General features: G+C 44.3%; 1 protein-coding gene across 1 annotated transcript in view; it reads left to right on the forward strand.

Moving 5' to 3' along the window:
* LOC142310954 (cGMP-dependent protein kinase 2-like) overlaps positions 1–23,767 on the forward strand; it is a 321,185-nt gene that overhangs the window by 200,229 nt on the left and 97,189 nt on the right. The window contains exons 11-12 of the mRNA XM_075348830.1: positions 10,572–10,722; positions 19,122–19,258. Of these exons, the coding sequence (XP_075204945.1) occupies positions 10,572–10,722; positions 19,122–19,258 (288 nt within the window). The remainder of the gene's footprint in view (positions 1–10,571; positions 10,723–19,121; positions 19,259–23,767) is intronic.

Genomic DNA, 23,767 nt, shown 5'->3' on the forward strand with positions numbered 1-23,767 from the left:
AGATGATAAACCCCACCTTCGACCTCTTTGTAGGAAACCGTGCAGCCAACAGCTCTAGATGGACTGAGCACTGGTTCACGAATCCCCTACATGCCTTGCTGTTCCCTGTAAACTTGTTGGCAGCGAGAGGTGAGGGAGGGTTGGAGTAGGCTTGGTGACTGACACCATTGCAGCCGCTTGAGCCACCACATCATCCATATCAGCAGCAAGAGCAGACTTCTCCAGAGACCTCACTCTGTCATCAAGCTGCAGCATGAACTGACGTAGCTGCTCCATCTCCACCATGCCAGCCAGACCCTGGCGCAGTCTTACTGTTACAGGGGACCGGCAGATTAGGACCAGGGGGTATATATCCTAATCGCCAGTCGGGGCCCACCGTGCTCCAGATGACAATGGAGCTGCTGGCACCTGAGGGTTAGGCGGAGACTATAGAGCTGGATGGCTCTGAGATAACCCAGGAACTCTGGGAACCGGTCACGTGTGTTGGGACACGTCAGACCGGACGACAACCCGATTAGCGTTTTGGTGCACCTAGCGCTACACCAACCACGTGTGCAGGAAACACGTCAGGCCGGGTGGTAACCAGGTAGCGTTGACCGGAAGACCACCACGAAAGCGCCCTGTCGGCCACGTGTGTAGGACACGTCAGGCCGAGCGGTCCTCCGATTAGCGTTTCTGGCCACCTCTCGACAGGCCACGTGTGTGTAGGACACGTCAGGCCAGATGGGTACACCAGTAGCGTTGACCGGGAAGCCGAGGGAAATAAGGAACACCCTGTTAACTCCACAGGGGTCTTGGAGTACGCTGTCCGTGCGCGTAGGGGGCACAACCGGACAGGTGGCGCAGCAGGTGCGTTGTCCGTGTGCGTAGGGGGCACAATCGGACAGGTGGCGCAGCAGGTGTGTTGTCCGTGTGCGTAGGGGGCACAATCAGACAGGTGGTGCAGCAGGTGCGTTGTCCGTGTGCGTAGGGGGCACAATCGGACAGGAAGCACAGCAGCCGCAGCCCAGTTAACGCCACTGGGCTGCTATAGCAAGACTGGAACGGCAGGAGGGAAGCACGGCGCCTGACCCTGATGTGCCGAGCCACGAATCTTGGCGTGACAGGAACCGTTTGCCTAACCCTACCTACCGCTTCCCAACATAGGCTTATGCCGCAATGAGGCTCTAACATGGAGGTGTGCTCTGACTGAGCAAATGTGAAGACTGCGCACCTCCATGTTGTCTCCAGCCCCTTTTATAACCTGGGTCCGCCCCAAACCCAGGGTGGAACCACCAAGGTCCAATAGCAGAGTGCCATGTCATCACTGACGTCACATGCGACCTATCTGGAACTGCCACGTCATTGATGACCTCATGGCAGCCACGCCCCAAACACTTCACCAGTCATCGTCTGACGACCAACACTGAGGTGCCAGATCATAGGGGCGGGCCTCTGTGAGCCAGTCCGGAGTTGCCACGTCATCAGGACACCTGACACCCTCTGCCCTATCAGGACCTGCCACCTCACGGACATGCTCAGTGAGGTCCTTACCGGACCTAGCCTCTGATGCACTAAGTGCCTGAGCATGCTCAGTAGCCTGAGCCACAGGCTTAGAAAGCAGACTATCAGTTTGAGCATGCTCAGTAGCCTGAACTGAGGACTTAGTCTCAGACATAACACAAACAGGCTGAGCATACTCACTAGGCAAAACACCGGGCTTAAACTCTGGCTGGGGTAAATCGGCGCACGCATGCGCACTAGCCGCCTCTCCACACTTAGACGTGGTGGAAGGAACAGCCAACTGGACCACCCGAGGCACGGCCAAGAACGGCAGCCGGCGCCTGGGCGCAACAGGAACCGCAGCAGGCTGCTTGCGGCTATGGCGGCGCCGGTTCGTAACAATAATGTGTATACCCTACCTAACCTGAACATGAAGTGAACACATCCTTATGTGTATACCCTATGTAACCTGAACATAGTGTGAATACATCCTAATGTGTATACCCTACCTAACCCGAAAATAGTGTGAATACATCCTAATGTGTATACCCTACCTAACCCGAACATGAAGTGAACACATCCTTATGTGTATACCCTACCTAACCCGAACATAGTGTGAACACAACCTTATGTGTATACCCTACCTAACCCGAACGTAGTGTGAATACATCATACTGTGTATACCCTACCTAACCTGAACATGGTGTGAACACATCCTTATGTGTATACCCTACCTAACCCGAACATGGTGTGAACACATCCTTATGTGTATACCCTACCTAACCCGAACGTAGTGTGAATACATCATAATGTGTATACCCTACCTAACCTGAACATGGTGTGAACACATCCTTATGTATACCCTACTTAATTCAATCTTTCAATAGATAAGTGGTTAATGAACTTTCAGCTAAATTCTATTCTCTGCCACATAGATGATTGCTTTCGACAATACACGTTTGAAATTGAGTTGAATGGACAAAAGCTGGCTTTTCAATTGTTGCCAACAAATTTTCATTTCCATCTCTGGCCCTAATGTTTAGAACGATTTAATGTGTCTTTATGAACAGCATTAAAAATTCATCACTCAATACCCTGCGTCCAGTTACATGGCAACAACCTCCATCTCTTTCTTTCTTTAATGCATTAATAAGTGCTCTCTTCAGAGGAAGCAGATTGTACTAAATTGCCACATGAGTGAATTGTTTATTAGCCGACACTCGGGTTTTGTTGGATCTCATCAGCGATATTACTGATCATTCTAGAAAAAAAGCTGATATCATCATAATAATAATTAGCGAATATAATGAGATGAAATTCGTCCATGATGTCTGCATAAAGTTTATTAGAGGATTTAGTGCATGATGACATCATAGGATGTGGGCTGCTATCAGTAATTCTAGTACTTTTGTCAGGGGCTATTTTTACCACTTAGTACTGTGTTTTCCTGAAAATAAGACAGGGTCTCGTATTAATTATTGCTCCAAAAAGGGCTTATTTTCAGGGGATGTCTTACTTTCAGGAAAACAGGGTTGAATCTGCATAGGGATATTATTAAACATATGAAAGGTGTTTACCATTTATTTAATATTCTATTTCCCCTCCCTATAGGAACCTGCAAAGTAAGTAGTATAAATGCCACAAATCCATTGAGATATAATCCAAAATTGAGATATTTAGCATACAAAAATGGCCATTTCTATATCTGCCCAGTTACCACGTCACAGCATATCTCATATACTGGGAAGCTACAGTGAACTGAATCCTCTTTCCGGGTTACAAACCTCCATATGTATGGGCATGTAGGAACCTGCTACTAGAGAATAAATCACCTGTGGCTAATGGGGAGGGGTGCACAGTCAGAAGATATGACTCCATAGCCATATTTGTATGCTAAATATCTAAATTTTTTCCTAGATTTCGTTACGCAGCAATGCATATCTATATTCTAGAATTCATCGTTTGCATGCTTTAGCATTTCAGAGTGCAAGTGTTTTTTTGTGTTATGATATATATATATATATATATATTTATATATATATATATATATATATATATATATATATATATATATATATATATATATGTTCAGTTTTGGACCTGTTCACACTCAATGTTCGGGAGTGCTTTCAGTCTTTTTGTCTAGATTATGGAGTTATGTCCAATGACTGTCCACCCCTCCCGCATTAGCCACAAGGGATTTAATTCTCTAGTAGCAGGTTCCTACTTGCCCATACATATGGAGGTTCGTAACACAGAGAGAGGCTTCAGTTCAGTGTGGTTTCCCAGTATACGAGATATGCCTTGATGTGGCTACTGGGCAGATATAGAAATGGACATTTTTATATGATTAATATCTCAATTTTTCCTAGATTTCCGTAAGCAGTAATGCATATCTATATTCTTGCAGTCATTGTTTGCATGTTTTAGCATTTTAGAGTGCAACTGTCTTTTTTTGTTATTAGGGTGTTAATAGGGTACTGTTTCTCCTTGTGGAGAGTGCTATGTCAGCATAAGAAGATTTATAGGCCATGCAATGATCTTTTGAGAATATAAATACTGAGAGGAATATAACATGACATAATAGCTCTGCACACTGACATGACACTCTCCACAAAGAAAAACAATCCAACAAATGTATATCTTGCGACATGTTCTAATAATATTCCTTATTCCTGAATCTTTCCATTATGGCAGATTACATTGTGAATCGTTATGTCAATGATAAAATATTACATGGAAAAATAGATTTATGACTCCCATAGAGCGCGTAATCCTCTAGTGCTTAAATTACATCTCGAGAACCAATCTGTGCTTTCGCAGCTCCAGACACCCTCTCACTCCAAGAACCAATTAATAGTAACAGTTTCTTATCACTGCCCATTCACACCTTCTAGAAAACCATTAGAACTCCTTATTGCTAATTACAGTCTTGGCCACTGTGTGATATGTCATATTAATACTGACTGCATGTCAAACCTTTATTATTTTCTTTCAATTGAATTTTGGATTATTTGTTCTTGATTTGCTAAATGCTAATTTCCACATAAAAGGAAAAGATCCCTATAGCTTTGTATATGTGTAAATATATATATATATATATATATATATATATATATATATATATCACATAATCCATACTTTTTTTTGCTATCTGCAAATGTTGGTTGGGAGTTTAATATGATCATCTCAGACGTCTTTTGAGGATTATACTACCAGTAACAGCTGCTCTGTACAGTACTTCACTATTTCTGTTAATAACTCGACATATACTGTGACATGTAGTGTTCCTATAAGGACCCCCTAGGAGCTATAATATGAAGACATTTATATTCCTGTCATGTGCTGTGCTTCATTTCACATCTAGCACATTTTGTGTTGGAAATGGCATCCTAGATGTTTTACACTAGGGGATTATGCTTAGTATCTTATGTAGTACGGAGGAGGGCTCCAGGACGTAATTATCCAGGGATCCACAAACCTTAAGGATCTTCAAGGTGGACATAATAATGTGAATTTAGATCAATTCCTTTTTTTCATTTGAGATAAAAATATTGTATACACTTAAAAAATCCTTTAGTTTAAAGCAATCTATGCTCCTCCAGCAATTATTAGAAAACAGGATCTGTTTCTTTGAGATTCACATCAGGAAATAATGAATGTGTCATTCACTTTTTTGTCCATAACTAGACATGAGTGAACCCGAAAATTAAAGTTTGGAGTTCATATCGAACACAGATTTTACAAAATAAAATATCAATGTTCGAGTTTGGGTGCTTTATGTATGCTAACTACTCGAGTGAGCATCACTGTTCTGGGGTACACTCGGTGCTCGGTTGCATGCAAACAACTTGAAGTGTTTGAACGTCTCTCACTGGGGGTATCAAAAGCACGATTGGATGAAGTGTGCACACAAAAAAGAAAAAACCCTGCCCGCTTTCCCTCTCCCGGAAGTGCTTTGTTTATTTCTGGCCAAACTACCAAATCAGTGACTTCCAACGAGGTTCAGATCAAGTCAGGGATCCATGCAATGCAGGAGAAAATAGAGTAAAAGAATGCACATCAGTAAACAATGTTCAATAGAAAATTACAAATTTTTATTAATACCAATATTAAAATGAGAATCCACAACCATAGAACAACCAATGTCCATATTTAACAGTAAGTAATCGATATATAGAAATAGATTGATAAGGCAAAGGATGCCAATAAAATAAACAGACCAGAATACAGTCAGATGGTAATGACTTAATACCCCACGTAGAGAGTAAAAGGGGGACAATCTGATCAAAGGTCAGAAAAATGATTGTGGGTACACCAAAACATTACAGCAGCGAACCTTAAATAGCATCATGGAGGTTCAAGTAAATGGACAATATGACTAAATAGCCATCTGTGATTAATCAAATATGACCAAGTAAATGCAGAGCCCCCCGTGCATGCTAACCAATTAGGTATAAATATGTTGCGGTGTACAAAAAATAGCTGACCATGATCAGATATACATCACCCATATACTCACAGTGTTAGGTAGTCAGAGGGCAAAGGTTATCCAGAGCAAAAGAACACAAGAGACCTAACGTACGTTTCGCTTCTTAAACATAACCAAATACATGGCTTCCTCAGAGGTCACAAGTCGGGGATCCATACTGAACTTTATCTAAAGTTCAGCTGAACCCCCTGAACCCTAACTTTAATGGGTCCACTCATGATTAGTCAAAACCCAACACTCCATTTCAGCCTACAAACTACTATGAGCAGTGGGTCAGGGAGAGGTATAGTCACATAAGATATTTTTTTTTCCTGCAACTCCACCTATGTAGCTTTCTTGAATGGAGCTAATCCTTACATAGCACCCTGCTGCGATTTTTCTGCAGTATCTGCTTCAATAAGCAGTGTTCCAATTGTTCTTTTTTTCTACAATGCAAATTTTAAATGCAAATGTTAAAGCTCCACAACACGGATTGTCCATTGTAATCAGTACAAGGTTGATTCTGAATGGACTACACATGTATTTTGTTACGGAAAACATTTGTTAAAGAAAATAACATTGTGCGAACATACCCTGAGTGTGTGATGGTTAATATGATACATAGCACGTAGATGTTTTGAAAAAAGGCTACTAATGTGTTAGTAAATTAACTTGGGCAGATACATTTTAATATTTGTGGAGCTGAATGATTGACAACCAGATACATGAAGCATATTTTCCTTCAGGCTTCCCTAATGTCCTAGAAAAATTCCTACCGCCAAACACAGATTGCCTGCTGACACTTATATGCACTGAATGATCAATCCGATTACCTACTACCGTTTCACGTGCCTGATATATTTTTCTATTTTTTATATATATACAAGACTTCTGTTACTATTTACACTGCATCATTGATGTTCTCTTTAGAACATATCCGGGTAGCAAACTAAATCATACAGGGATTTTCCAGGAAATAATATATATTTTTTAATGGCTCATACTGCACATATGCTCAGTGGCAGAGCCTACACACAAGATGATTAGCATATGATTGATTAGCCCCTGCACAGCAGCTGCAGCAGGCCATGGATGATGACATGGAAAATACAAAAAACAATAAAAAAAAAAAAAAAAAAAAGATGAAAAAAATAATACTTGTCCTCACAAAACTTCCAGAGCTACTGTTCCTTCACTTACTCAAACCCTGCTGTTCTCTACTGTCCATCTCTAGACCGAATAGAAAAAGCAATAAATTGCATCCTAACAGTAGGAAATGAGCAAGTATATGTACCCATTTCTGTACAAGCAAAAGTAGAGGAAAACTCGGCAGGCAATATTTGTTAAACCAGGGCGTAAAGTATAATGCTAATCAAAAACTGCCATAAAAACAAAAAACAGCAATGGTGCTCAGCTACTAAGTCCATATAATGGAATACATAAAAAGTAATAGTGAAAAAGAGGCAGTGTTACTCCAGATGGTGATTGACGCTACCTCTTTCACAAGATGTGGCCATTTCTGGTGAGTCAAGATAGAACCAAGAAGTAGATTCTCGCTGAAGGCTCAGAAATTAAGGCTGCGAGACTAAAGCGGGCTTTACACGCTACGATATCGTTAATGAATTATCGTCGGGGTCACGTTGTTTGTGACGCACATCCGGCGTCATAAACGAGATTGCAGCGTGTAACACTTAAGAGCGATCTTAAACGATCGCAGAAGAGGGCCGTGGAGAGGTCGTCCTGAAACAAAAAATCGTTTTTAGGATGTTAGCGATGTTGTTCCTCGTTCCTGTGGCAGCACACATCGCTGTGTGTGACACCGCAGGAGCAAGGAACGTCTCCTTACCTGCCTCCATTGGCAATGCGGAAGAAAGGAGGATGTTTACGTCCCGCTCATTTCCGCCCCTCCGCTTCTATTGGCCGCCTGCCGTGTGACGTCGCTTTGACACCGCACGATTCGCCCCCTTAGGAAGGAGGCAGTTCGCCGGCCAGAGCGACGTCGCAGAGCAGTTAAGTGCGTGTGACAGGGGTAAGCGAGGTTGTGCGACATGGGCAGTGATATGCCCGTGTCGCACAACCGACTGGGGCGGGTATGATTGCTTGTGATCTCGCTAGCAAGATCGCAGCGTGTAAAGCCTGCTTTAGTATACTACTTTGCAAAATAATTTTTATTCTCTGAAAAAAACCCTTTTAAGCCCCTTTCACACGTCAGTGAAAAACTCTGATAATATCGTAATAAAGGTGATAAAGATGCGTATGTCCCTCCGTGTGCCATGATTTTGGCACACGTGTGATTGCCATGTGCAATTCGTAATAATACACGATCAGGCACTTATACTCACCTGTCCATACCGCTGCTGTCCGTGGTGCTAAAGTCTCCCACGATGCTGTGTCCAGCCGCCGCTGTCTCCCCACTGCTGCTATTTCCGGGTCAGTGAATATGCATGAGCATAATTAGCCGGCCTGGAAGCAGGAGAGAGCAGCATCTGAAGACAGCATTGCTGGAGAAGGTGAGTTTAAAAAGCTTTTTATTTAAAATGTATGTGTCTTTTCTGGTACATGCTTCACGGATCACACCACTGTGTGGTCCGCGGGACATCAGTGATGCTGGAGAAAAACGAACATATGTCCATGCAGAACACACGGATACACGTGTGCACCACGAAAGCATAAGTGCGCGGACCCATTGATTTTAATGGGTCTGCATATGGCCGTGATTCTAGTACGTATAAAAACAGTAACATACGTACCAGAATCACTGATGTGTGAAGGAGGCCTTAAACAAATCCACTTTTAATCAACACCACATCATCTAAAATTTGAATGTATTTATGGTGCAACATGTAAAACAATTTTCAGTCCAGTGCTTTATGACACATGAGAAATTTACTAAAAACTACTTGGAAACCTTAAGAAATATCAGATAATTATGGATGAAAAACTACTGAATGACCTGATTTTTACTTACAGTAGTTTGTAAATCAGCAATCCCAAAGTATTAGTATTTTGTGGAGGGTGTATCCCTGCCATCTATTATTTCCTTACAGTAGTTTGAAAATATATTAGTGGCCAAGTATGTGACAATATTTTAACAAGATAGACAGGTGAAAAGGTAAGACTGCCTATGGCATCGACCTCGATCTGCAGTCAGAAATAAGACCCCGGGCACTTTAGATTAATGGAGACTGGAATCTAGGTACTAGATATTGTCCTGTGACAATACATTAGGGCTCATTCAGAGGTAAGTTTTCCACATATAACTTTTCTCTGTGATTTTCACGGATACCACTTGTACCCATAATAGTCTATGAGACTGTTCACATGCCAAGGATTTTTTTTTTTTGCCGACCAAGAGGTCCATGTAAAGTCACAGAGATGTGTCCGATATATATCCAAATGTCGGATCAAACTCAGCAATGCAATACTATGGGTTAGTGAAAAAACTCAGACAGCAATAGAATGGCATTTGAGTTCTGTCTGTTTTTCATGGAATGTTAGATTGAAGGTGGGGACACTTTTCTTGTGTATTCTTAGGCTATCTGCGCACTTTGCGTTGAGTTAGTTGCAGTTCTAAACACATCCTCTGGTAGAAATTGTCTTTGTCAAATTTGGGTTTGACCACAAAAACGCTAAAAACATATTTTATCGCGTTTTACATGCTTTTTCATTGCTTAAAGTCAGATGCGTTTGGAATACAAATACACAACTAAATAAAGTTTAAACATACAAACACTATGAAAAAAAGGAAAAAAATGATAACAAATATCATGATTAAAATCATACACAAAATAGCTAATTTTATTAAAATTATAACTGTATTCTAACATTTATGTATAAAATAACGTTAAATTATAGATTTTCATTAATTTAATTGTCGGACTATGTGTGTGTGTAAAGGGACATATCATGCCCTTAATATAAAGTTTAAAACGCATGCGTTTAATTTGTCAAAAAAGCATGTAAAACGCTAGAATTTTGATTTAAGATGTGTTTTGAAAGTTCTCATTGACTCTAATGTTAGCAAAACGCTGCCAAAATGGCAAAAACAATTGACATGCTGCTTCTTTAAACGCAGAGATTTTGACAAATTTTCTGCAACTGAAACACTGCTTTTTTAACAGCATTGTGCGTACAAGAAATCACAATTTCCCATAGACTTTGCTTGAAAATCAAAATGCATGCATTTTGGCATTAAAACGTTGCAGCTCAAAACGTTGCGGAAACGCATACAAAAACGCAACGTGCGCACACAGCCTTACAGATGAGAAAACTAATGAAAATCAGACCAGTCTGATGAAACTTAGTCAGTTTTTGTTTGTAAACAACAGAAGTGTGAATAAGGACTTATGCTGTAATTGCAGTTTTCAAATGGACTTTGGCATTTTCCTCTAGAATTGCAACAAAAGCTCAATAACAAGACCTTGCTGATTTATGAAAAATTAGAAATGTTTTTGCAAACCATTTAAATTCCCCATGCAGTATATATTCACAGCCTTATTCAATTACTGGATGTGTAGTTTTGTAGCAGGCAGAAAATGATCAGAATAAAGAGAATATAATGGATCTATTTATTTAAAAGGAAAATTATTCCCTGGATGAATATTTGTTTTCCTTGCAGACGAAAGAGTCTTCACCATTCAGTTTCACGAGACAACTCAGAGGTCAACCAGCTAAGAGAGCTCGTGTCCAGGTTCTCCAGCACTTCTCCATTCCGATACTTGGATGTCATCACAACTCTTGGCACTGGAGGATTTGGCCGTGTTGAATTGGTAAGATTAGCTGGCAGACTATGGATTTAATACAGTTTATAGATGGATGCTTACATCAATGTGACACTATTGTGATAATAACGTTAAGGCTTTTGTTCTATTGTATAATAAATCAATGTCAGGGTCAGACCAAAGTGTAGGACAAGGTAAAAGCTTCGCCTCGGGTGGCACTGTTCGTTGTTGAAAAGCAACTTTATTTCTGTTAGCAAGCAAGCAAAGCAGAATTAACCAGAAGACGTGAGCTTCCATAGCTAGTCACACGATGTTGTTTCGAAACCTACATATTAACTAAACTGTGTGTAAATAAATAGTGTCAATACTACATATTAATAGCGACAGGTTCAGAACTCCTGATCCTTAGCGCTCATGCAGACAAGCATATAAATCAGACATGTGCTGGCCTATATTTATGCACTGACCAATGTTATTTGATGGGGCTGATGAGATGAACGGTTTGTCTCTTAGTCCGACTGTCCAGTAGAAAAATATTGCAGCAAGCTCTACTTTCTTCTGAGTTTTGGATGAGACTCACATCACACAAACATTACACAGATGTAAAAGATGCGAATAACACAAGGGTTAAAATTGGATGAAAATGACTTGAAAAGTGTTCGAACATTCTAAATGAAGCTGGAATGGATTGTCATATGCTTATCTGTAGTCGGCCCATGAACAAAGTACATTTTAATCAATAGATCTAGAAATGAAAATAATTTCCACAATTGGATTTGTTTAAAAAAAAATCCTGTGCCGAGATAATTTTATAAAAGTGACCCTCCTATGTACTGTGTAATGGCTGTGTCTGACCCTACAGGGACATGGGCAGGAGAGGAAACAAAGGAGAGTATACAGACAGGGCAGTGTGGGATTGCAGCTGGAAATGTTTTACATCAGGGAAAGAATTAGCTATGGTCATGCTGTAATGTCTGTGTGCTCTTGTTTCCTCCCTGGCTTGGAGTTGGGTTTTGTGCTGACCATGTTACTGCACAGTCAGACACAGTCAGAAGTATAACAATCTCTGTAGCAGATGTAGCAACCACCACTGGGCCTGTGGGTGAAGGGAACCCGCTGGCGCTTACTTCAACTGGATACAGGCTTCAGAAGGGGCCTGCTGACCCCAGCGCCAGCATCCAAGGACACATATCCAGCTGAAATGCACAGCAGGACAGAAACCAGTTGGGTCCCTGCTCTACAATACATGGTGCAGGCCAATAGAGGCTAACAGCTCACGTTGGCGTGCCCATGACTGGGTGTGCATGACAGTGACATCATGCTTTGCCATAGCAGGCACATTGATGTTAGCTGCCAGACTCTGAACCGGCTACAGAGCAGGATGTCATGTGGGAACTAGAGAAAATGAGTAAAATGTTTGTTTTTTATGCCTTGGAGACAGAACGGGGATTAAATACCAAGAAGAGGCCCATGATAGGGACATATATACCAGAATGAGGCCAAGGATAAGAACATGTATACCGGGATAGGTCCAGGATAAGTGACATGTATACCAAGGTGGGGACATATATAACAGGATGGGGGACATATGTGCTGCCCCCACGCCTGTAGCAGCCGAGCTGCTCGGATCTGGACCCGCTGTGTGGCTCGAGGGATCCTCTGGACCTGGGGGTCACGCGGACAGGCCAAATGAAAAGGGGGACGTAGTTGTATGGGCTTTGCCGTATACAGTTCGTGACGCCACCCACGGTGTGTGATGAAGTGGGACACCACCGCTGCTGGTGCGGGACACCCAGGGAAGGTGTGATGGCAGCTAGATGTTAACCCCTCCGTGGGTAGGGATGGTTGCCCCGGGACCCGATGGCTTGGTGCAAGGGATGGCGATGGCAGGGGCCTGCGCGCCCGGACATACCAGGGGATGTTTGGTTACTCAAAGTTGAATAAATCACATGGGTCTTTTGGTAAACCAAGGTGCTGGTGGCCGGCCGCCACGGCCGGTTGTACTCTGGGCCCCACCCGGGCTGGTGGTCGCCGTCTTTTCCCTCTGCACTGTGTTTGCTTGTGTTTGACTTCCCGGTATGGAACACGGGAGTCCGCTCCCGGCTTGTTGTGTACCTGAGGAGCCGTGCCCGCTGACGCTGACCCGTGGGATCTATCGGGCGCTGGTGGTTGCCCTATCCCTCTCTGTGGGTGGTTGTCTGCTTTTGGGACTTTGGTTGGGACAGGACCTATAATCCTGCCCTCAATCGGTTGATTAGCTAGGCCGTTGGTTCCGGTCCTTGCTTCAGGGCCCGAGTACCCCCCTCTGTGCATGGTTTCCGGTCGGGTCTCCGGTGTCGGTACCGGTGGGCTCCAACCCTGTCTCGGTCCACCTTGGATCTGCCGAGCCATCTTCCCGTCTCCTGCTGACAGAGATCACCATCTGCCACCTAGCCAAGGTGTCAGGCCTCCGACCCCGGCACCTGTCAACTTGGCACCTCCAACTTGCACTTGAACGTTAATTCATCTGCCTTGAACTACTGTTTTTCACGCCCCGGGCTGTCTAGACCCCTATGTGGGCGTTTCCTAACACGCCAGGGGGGTGACTAGGGTTTTTAGATCGGCTGTGTGTAACCTAGGTGAGGGAAGGTCTTATGCGGGGGCCTATGTGTGACTACCTGGTTTTTCCAGGGCATCACACATACATACTAGGATGGGGGACATATATAAAAGGCTGGGGGACATATATACCAGGATAGACCCAAAATGTGGACATATTTACCAGGATGGGTAATATATATAATAGGATGGGGGACATTTATACATGGATGGGTACATGTATACCAGGATCGGGGACATACATATCAAAATGTGCCCAGGTTGAGGACTTGTATACCAGGATTGAAAACATATATACCAGTATGAGGAACATATAAACCAGGATGGGCACATATATGCCAGGATGGGCCCAGGATAGAGGACATATACAGTATATATCAAGATCGGCACATAATGAGGACATATATACTAAGATGGAGAACATATATACCAGGTTGGGGACATATACAAGGTGACCATAAAATAACCTAAGTTGTTTGGAGCTATGTGCAGACTCACCCAGTGAACAGAACTGGCTGAAAATTGGTATGTATGCTATTCAAAGCATTGGGAAATGGAAGGCATCTTAAAAAAATGTTGATTCCAAAACTCTCCACCATGTGAAAAAGTGGCGCTGTACAGTGAGCGCGCCTTGCAACTCAGTCTGTAAGATGCCTGTCTCTGTCTATTTGCTGGATCATGCGCTAATAGTGCAGTTGTTTCATGAGAATGCCAAGAATACTACAGCTGCACTGAGAGCATTTCATCACGTAAAAGACCTTCACACATGTAGCGGTCCAATGGCTGTCAATTCGCTGAGACAGATGATGACACATTTCGATGCAACAGGATTACTGAGTGTTCAGCCAGGGTGTGGGCAACGATCAGTAAGCAGAGAGGTTGTAGAGGACATTGCCACTGCCATTGTGGAACAATGCACAAACATCCTTGCTGGGAACTGCAGTGCACACAGTGTTGCCAGGCAATTGGGGCTCCCGTATAACACAGTGTGGAAAGTTCTCCAAAAGGTCTTGCGGGCATACCTACACAAAATTAGCCATCATCAACAACTTCTTCCTCGTGACAATAATACCCACATGACATTTGCATTTATGTTTGTGGCGAGAGTGAAAGTGGATGGCAATTGGCCATGGGATGTTCTGTGGTGCGACGAAGCATATTGTTATCTGAATGGAATGCTGAACACACAAAAAATGTCTTATATGAGCTACCGAAAATCAGCATGGGGTCGATGGAGTTCCGCTGCATTCGCCAAAGGTAACCGTCTGGTGTAGCTTCACCTCATCATTCATCCTCGGACCATTTTTTATGAAGAAATTAGGCCAACTGGGGATGCTACCTGTCCCGTGACAGCAGCGAGACTCCAGATAGTGCTGCAAGCAGTGGTCGTTACGCAACTCCAACAGCGGCAGTGTCTTTAGACAACCACCTTCATGCATGATGGAGCTCCTCCTCATATCGCAAATCGTGTGAAGAATGTTCTGCATGCACATTTTCCCGATTACATGATTTTAAGCCGCTCCATCCCTAACGCATGGACACTGCGTTCCCCCAGATCTCAATCCTTGTGATTTATGGTTGTGGGGACAATTTAAAGAGTGTGTTTATCTGGGAAATGTCAACAACCTGGCTGACCTCAAAGACTGCATCATTTTGGAAGTGCGCAGCATCCCACCAGACATCTTACACGCAAGCGTTGAGCATGTTCTGCATAGGATGAACATGATCACCATGCATGATGACATCCATATTGAACAGTTATGCTAGTCTGTGGAACAATTGTGGCATCTCCAATTATTGGCACATGTTTTTTGGGCCGCTCGCTCACTCTACTTTTTCACCTGGTGGGGAGTTTTGGTACAAAAATGTTTTAAGATGCCTTCCGTTTCCCCATACCTTGAATAGTATATATACCAATTTTCAGCCAATTCTACTCCACTGTCCAGTGTGCACACGGCCCCAAACACCTTAGGTTACTTGTATATCAGGGTGGGGAAATATTTACCAGGATGGTGGACATATATGCAAGGATGGTGAACATACAGTCATGGCTGAAATTGTTGGCACCCTTCAAATTGTTTCAGAAAATGAATTATTGTTCCCAGAAAATTATTGCAATTACACGTTTTGTTATACAAATATTTATTTCCTTTCTGTGTATTGTAACAATACAAAAGACATATATAAAAGATAAACTGGATAATTTCACATGAAAGTCCAAAAATAAGCCCAAAAATAAGCTGGACAAAAATTTTGGCACGTTTTCAAAATTGTGAGTAAACAACTTTATTTCATTCATGTGATGTTTATTCAAACTCATCAAGTACAAGTACCAAGTGCAGGCAATATGAAAATCACACCAGAAACCAGATATAATAGGGAGAAGTTGACTCAGTATTTGCATTGTGTGCCACACTAAGCATGGAGAACAGAAAGAGGGGAAGACTACTGTCTGCTTACTTAAGAAACAAAATTGCTGAAAAATATCAACAATTTCAAGGTTACAAGTCCATCTCTACAGATCTTGATGGTCATTTGTCCATGGTGAGCAAAATAATCAAGAAATTTACAAACCATGGCACTGTAGCTAATCTCTTTGGACGTGTATGGCAGTGAAAAATTGATGAAAGGTTGCAAGGCAGGACAGTCCAGATGGTGAATAAGCAGCCCCAGTCAAGTTCCAAAAAAATTTAAGATTTCCTGACCTGCTCAGGGTGCATATGTATCAGCGTAAACTAGCCGTCAACATTGGAGTGAAATAAAATGTTATGGCAAGAGACCCAGGTGGACCCCACTGCTAAGACAGAGACATAAAATTCCTAAACTGCAGTTTTCCAAAATGTACGTTTGTAAGCCAAAATCCTTCTGGGAAAGCGTCTTGTGGACAGATGAGACCAAGACAGAGCTTTTTGGTAAAGCACATTGTTCTACTGTTTACCGGATACAGAATGAGGCCTCCAAAGAGGAGAACACAGTACCTAACGTCAAATTTGATGGAGGATCAAAGATGTTTTGGGGTTGTTTTGGTGCCTCTGGCCCTGGGTGCCTTGACTGTGTGCAAAACAACATGAAATCTGAAGATCACAAAGGATTTTGAGTCGCAATGTAATGTGCAGTGTCAGAAAGATGGTTTTGCAACCTAGCTCATGGGTCATCCAGCAGGACAATGACCCCAAATATTCTTCAAGAAGCACTCAGAAATGGATGGAAACAAAGCGCTGGAGACTTCTGAAGTAGCAGCAATGAGTCGTGATCTAAATCCCATTGAACACCTGTGGAAAGATTGGGACAAGGCACCTTTCAAATAAGAGAGGTATGTAGCAGTTTGCAAAAGAAAAGTGGTCCAAAATTGCAGCTGAGAGGTGTAAGGGCGGCTTTGCACGTTGCAACATCGCACGTGCGATGTCGGTGGGGTCAAATTGAAAGTGACGCACATCCGGCGTCACTTTCGACATCGTAGTGTGTAAATCCTAGATGATACGATTAACGAGCGCAAAAGCGTCGTTATCGTATCATCGGTGTAGGCTCCGACTTTTTCAAAATTATGCTGCCGCGACAGGTACGATGTTGTTCCTCGTTCCTGCGGCAGCACACATCGCTGTGTATGAAGCTGCAGGAGTGAGGAACATCACCTTACCTGCCGCCGGCGGCTATACAGAAGGAAGAAGGTGAGCGGGAGGTTTACATCCTGCTCATCTCCGCCCCTCCGCTTTGATTGGCCGCCTGCCGTGTGACATCGCTCTGATGTTGTATGACCCGCCCCCTTAGGAAAGAGGCGGGACGCCGGCCAGAGCGACGTCGCATGACAGGTGAGTGCATGTGAAACTGGCGTAGCGATAATGTTCGCTACACCAGGAATCACAAGATATCGGTGCTGTGACGGGGGCGGGGACTGCGACATCGCAGCATCGGCTTGCGATGTCGCAACGTGCAAAGCCCGCCTAAGAAGCTTGCTGATGGTTATGGGAAGCGATTGATTTCAGTTATTTATTCCAAAAGGTTTGCAAAAAAATATTAAGATGAGGGTGCCAATAAATTTGTCCCCACCATTTTTGGAGTTTTGTGTGAAATTATGTCCAATTTGCCTTTTTTTCAAAAAATGTTTTGTTACTCCAATACACACAAAGAAAATAAAAATAAATAAATGTATAACAAAACATGTGCTATTGCAATAGTTTTTTGGCTGAAAATCAATTTTCTGTAACAGTTTCAAGGGTGCCAACATTTTCAGCCTTGACTGTATTTACGAAGATGGGAGATATATTTTGGAGGAACGGGCCCAGAATGGGGGATATTACTACATATTCAAAGGGGAGGAGGGGCAACTCATATGTCTTCATAGGATTTAGAACACTACAAGGGCCCATACATCTGACCAACATGTAGCAGGGGTGGGCCCAGGTCTAAATTTTGCTTGGGGGTGAATACACAATTCATAGAAGGAGGCATATTTATAAGATTGTCTCAGCACAGAAACTTCTTTTTAACACATTTAGCTGCTGAAATTCTTTTTATTCCAAGATCTAATAATTAGATTGTACTTTGTTCCTGGGACAACCTGTTTAATTAAACAAAAAAGTTTAGTCATGTGTAGCGCCCCTGAGACCCTCAGGTCACTACAGGGAACTGCATCCTCTTGGGGATGCAGGACCTACCCCCTGGGACCTGGAGTATTAATGCCGATACCACCAAAGCACAACCAAAATCCTAGTTCTCCACTCCATACCGGGCATAGAGGGTTAACCATGTAAGGGGATGGTCGCCATGGAAAGGAACGATTCCCTGGGATTAGCCAGCCTGGTCGGAGGGTTCAGCAGTCAGTGAGAAGTAGAGTCGAGAGAGTGTAGCACACAGGAGAGGTGTGCAGATGGGCCTGAGCTGGGTCCGTGCAGTGATGACCCGGGGGCACAGGAGAGCGGTAGCCAGATCAGGTACTGGAGATACCGCTGGGACCGGAGCACGCACGGGGCACAGGGCCCTAGATCAGGCGCCAGTTCTACATGGCTTGATAAATACCTGCCCGGTGAGGACACCTTCACGGACTTCACAGAACCAAATTCTCCAGAGGCATCAGCAGTAAACTATGATCGGGGTTCGGATACTTACCTCCCCACAGGGTCTGCACTGCCCGCTGTATGGAGAAGGAGGTAGTACCCCAAAAAGGATAGTCGAGCCCCCAAACACTCCATGCTACGGGGACTCAACCAACAGAGAGTGCCGGGGACAGAGCAACCTGGGTCACTACATTGGCACTGATACTCCTGGGACCTGAACCAGTAATCCAAGGCCCTGAGTGAGTAGAGACTGTTAAAGACAACCTGGCGTGGTCTCCGTTATTGCCCCCTTATCATCTCCCAGGCACGGCCCTACTTGCGGAGGGCCTAACACCATTGCTGCAATCACCACCTTAACCACAACGCGCAGGTGGCGTCACATGACATTAACTCTATTTTCCCCTGTAAATATCCCTCCTTGTAAAAGGGGCCCAGGGCACGGAACCGGGCAACGGCCACCAAAGTGACATCCCTAACGGTATACTCTGCCCGGGACCGAGTAACCTCTTCCCTGAGCGCTACAACCCCTTTTCTCTGGCGTCACGAACATTAACTTCATTATCCCTTGTAAATAGCCTCTGCCATTTCATTAAGCATCCCCAGGGCACGGGACCGGGCAACGGCCATCCAAAGTGACATTCCCAATTACAACCGCCCGGGACCGAGTACCCCCTTCCCTGGGCGACTCACATGGAATTTGTGTTTAAGAATTGGTTGTGAAGTTATGCATCATATAGCTAAACATTTGAGTAGCACAATTTTTGGTTCACTTTCACATATTTGGTGCACTTTCAGGTAAAACTAAAGGATGAAGATATGACTTTTGCACTAAAGTGCATTAAGAAGAAGCACATTGTAGATACACATCAACAAGAACATGTGTACTGGGAGAAGAATATATTGCAGCAGATTAACTGCCCCTTCATCATAAGGTAATATAAGAATGATTTGTTATTCTTCAGTCTCTGATGCATTTTAATATATTTGATATGCAGTAATTGTCAATGAGTGGCTATGCACTTGTCCATATAAAGAAGTGCTGGAAAAAGAAACTAAAATATTTTATTTCATGTAGAATTTGTATTACAACTAGTGATGATCGGACCCATGGAAGTTCTGTTCAGCGAGTTCAGCCGGATTTTAGATAAAGTTCTGTTTGGAATCCGGACTTGACCTGAACCCCAATGAAAGTAATTCAGGTCAGTTCGGATCTCCACCCAGGGGATCAGTGAAGGATCTCCACCCATGAAGGTCAGTTCGGATCTCCACCCAGATACAGTCAGCCATAAACAGATCACTACCGGAGGAGGAGAGGCAGGGTTTTTTCTTTTTTTGTTTGGTGTTCACTACATCGATCACACTGTCGTTACCACCAGTGAGAGCCATTCAGAGACTGCAAGCGGCTCGCACTGGGCTGAGCACCGAGTGTAACTGAGCAGAGCGATGCTCGCGCAAGTGGTTTGCATGTGTTTGGTATGAACACCAAACCTTGGGTTCGTTCATCTCTAATTACAATGTATTTATTAAGCACAGCAAATAATTTATTTTACTAAGATAAACTAAAGCTTTTTTTATTTTTTCATAAACGCCCAAAAAGGGCTTGTTTTTTTTTTTGTCAGATGATTTGTAGTTTTTGATACTATTTATTTTACCTTTTAATGAAGGAATCTGTTACCAGGTTTGTGTTACCAAATCCCAGAGCCGCATTATGTAGGGGCAGAAAACGTGATTCAAGTGACGTCTCTGTTACTGGGCTACTTGCTGTAGGCTTAATAAAATTACTTTTCTATTAGCAGGAGATTATCACTAAAGGACTCATAAACATGCTGTCTTGTAGTTCTCCATATTTTTGTGAGCTGTGAAAAATTCCACCCCACTACTGATTGGCAGCTTCCTAACGACGTCGAACAAATTCTTTTTAAGGGGGCGGTTCGTGCGGCATCACAGCGACGTTACACAGCGGGCCACCAATACAAGCGGAGGGGCAGAGAGCAGCCGCATTAACGCCAGGCGACGCCGTGTTCCTGCCGTGGATAGTGCTGATGATGGGAGAGGAGTCGATGCCAGCGGTGGCTGTGGGCGCAGGCTCCGCTCATCCACTGGTCTGGGTTTCCTGGGGATCTGCAGTGCCACTGGTTGACTGTAGGTAGCGGGTGTCTCCCAGCTGAAGTACCATCATTCAGCTACAGCCTATGGGAAGACACCACACCCTTTTTAATGCCCCTCTTGTCTGCTGACCTCTGCCAGAGATAGTTCTGAAAATTATGGCTCCTGTTTCGTCCTGTTCTGTGATTTCGTGTGCTGATTACCGCTTGTTTCCTGACTACCCTCCTGCCTGCTGTTTTTGTACCTGCTGCCTGATCCGGTTTTGACCTCTGTTTGTTTCTGATTACGTCTTTGCCTGGCGATTCTGTCCCTGTTCCCCAATGCCTGGTTTGACCCTGCCTGATAACTACTCTCTCAGACTGCAGCCTTCCACAGGTAGGCATCTCCAGGGCCCTGTGTAATTCCAAATACTTGTATAGGGGTTAAAGGGTTTCAGGGTTCCGGGGGTCCTGCTTGGTGATTGGCCTCCCTCTAGCCTGTCCATTACAGACCATCTGAGTCTGTGGATCCAGGCAGGCGTTACATTGGGATGGTGTGTTCAGAGTGATGAGCTGTGTTGCTTTAACGCCAAACATATAATTTAACATTGTGCCCAAATAGTTCGATTTTGGTTTCATCTGACCAGAGTACCTTCTTCCACATGTTTGGTGTGTCTCCCAGGTGGCTTGTGGCAAATTTAAATGACACTTTTTATGAATATCTTTGAGAAATGGCTTTCTCCTTGCCACTCTTCCATAAAGCCAGATATGTGCAGTGTACCATTGATTGTTGTCCTATGGACAGACTCTCCCACCTCAGCTGTAGAGCTCTGCAGTTCATCCAGAGTGATCATGGGCCTCTTGGCTGCATCTCTGATCAGTCTTCTCCTTGTTTGAGATGAAAGTTTGAATGGACGGCTGGGTCTTGGTAGATTTGGAGTGGTATGATACTCCTTCCACTTCAATATGATCGCTTGCACAGTGCTCCTTGGGATGTTTAAAGTTTTGGAAATCTTTTTGTAACCAAATCTGTCTTTAAACTTCTCCACAACAGTATCACGGACCTGCCTGTTGTGTTCCTTGGGCGTCTTGATGCTATCTGTGCTTTAAACAGAACACTGAGACTATCACAGAGCAGGTGCATTTATACAGAGACTTGATTACACACAAGTGGCTTATATTTATCATCATCAGTCATTTAGGACAACATTGGATCATTCAGAGATCCTCAAGGAACTTCTGGAGTGAGTTTGCTGCACTGAAAGTAAAGGGGTCAAATATTGCACGCCCCACTTTTCAGTTATTTCTTTTTTTAAAAACTTTAAAATAAGCAATAAAGTTCATTCAACTTCACAATTGTGTCCCACTAGTTGTTGATTCTTCACTATAACAATAAAATTTTTATCTTTATGTTTGAAGCCTGAAATGTGGGAAAAGGTTGAAAAATTCAAGGGAGCCGAATACTTTCGCAAGGCACTGCAGGTGCACACACAGTATGAAGAACGAGGAGGTGATGGGTTTGGGCACAGTATGAGGACTGAAGGGGAAATATGTGGACACAGTATGGTGAGTGGGGGGAGGAATTTGAGGACAAAGTAAATGGGGTAAGGGGGGGAATTTGAGGACACAGTGTGAGGAGCAAGAAAGGATGTATGATGAAATAGTATGAGGGGGGATGGCTGTGGACACAGTATGAGGAGCTAGGAGGAGGGAGGAATTAGAGGACACAGTATGATGAGTGAGGGTCGGCATGAGGGCAGACACAGTATGGGGAGCTATGGGAGGGGTGCGGACACAGTAAGGGGAGTAAATGGAGATGTATGAGGAAAATGCAAGAGGAGTGAGGTGGGAATGTATATACAATATATTTAGTTTGGGCAGTGATGTGGATGATGTGATGCATGTGGACACAGTTTGGGGAAAAGGTGTGTGTCTAAAGAGATTCTATGGAGAGTGATGGGGTAAATATGTAAGGAAATAGTATGGTTAGCAGGGGGATGTGAGAGAAGACAATATGAGGAAGGGGGAACATATGTGAGGAGACTATTTAAGGAAATAGTGTTAGGAGACAGTATGGGAGGAAGCAAGGGACTAGTGAATAGTGTGGGGGTGTAACGTCCTGGAGGTGGATTCACGGGACCGTGCACCGGACTCCCCCAGAGAGGCAACCAAGAGCTAACCCCTATACAGGGACTGTCTGGTCACCCCACCAGAGGGCCTAAATGCACAGCAGCCGGAACACAGAGATTACGGGGTACGGGTCCTTCAGAGATCAGCACGGGAGATGACTAATAGTCCAACGGGAACCGGAGGCAGGACAAATGACAGGAATCGGGTACAGGTGCCGAATAGTCACAGCCGATGGGGTCCGGATCCAGCGGGACGTGCAGGCTGGAGCTTCCAGGTAAAATCCAGGTGACGGGTTCAGGCTAACGGGAGATGGCAGGCTCCTCAGCAAACAGTCACTGGGACACCTCCTGGGTAATCGGCACTCTGGGACCAGGTCAGGACGGCAGACGGGCTCTGCGGAAGAGACAGGGTTAATCTGGGTACAAGACACAGAGGAACCTGAATACCTAGCTATGGGTACACGTTGATCAGGCACCGCCCACATGGAAAGGAAGTCCTAATATACCCTGTACCTGTAATTGACCATATCCTGTTTCTAAGACGCTGGCCCTTTAAGAAGAGGTGAGTGAATGCGCGCCGGTAATGCGCAGCGCGAGGCTCGTATGCCGGAGACCAGAGCAGGAAGTGGTGCAAGAGATGCAGGGGGACCAGACAGAGTGTCCTGGGTTGCAAGGGGACGCCGAGACCGGCGGGCAGGAGGCACGGAGGACGCAGAGGAGGAAGAGTGAGGGGGACAGCCGCGGGCAGAAGGACCGGGAACCGGAGCGGTGAGTGACAGATGGCGCCGGGACCCGGGGAGCGTGACAGTACCCCCTCCCTCACGCCCCCCTCCCCGCAACCGGGACAAGAAGTCGCGTATAAGAGGCGTGCCAACGTTCTCCCGGAGTTCCCAGGACCGGTCCTTGGGGCCGTAGCCCTACCCAATCAACAAGGACGAACTGCTTACCCTGCACGGTCTTCATGGCCACTATATCTCTTACCGCGTATACATCGCCGTCAGCAATAGGAGGAGGAGGAGTACCGGCATCAGAGGAGAAGGGACCAAGGACGACTGGCTTGAGCAAGGATACGTGGAAGGAGTTTGGGATCTGCATCGTGGCTGGGAGCTGCAGTTTTTAGGAGACCTCGTTGATCCTTTTGATGACCTTGAAAGGACCGATGTACCGCGGACCCAGTTTGTAAGATGGAATCTTCAACCAGATGTTTTTGGAGGAAAGCCATACCAAA

Source organism: Anomaloglossus baeobatrachus, chromosome 5 (assembly GCF_048569485.1).
Source record: "Anomaloglossus baeobatrachus isolate aAnoBae1 chromosome 5, aAnoBae1.hap1, whole genome shotgun sequence".
Classification (NCBI taxonomy): domain Eukaryota; kingdom Metazoa; phylum Chordata; class Amphibia; order Anura; family Aromobatidae; genus Anomaloglossus; species Anomaloglossus baeobatrachus.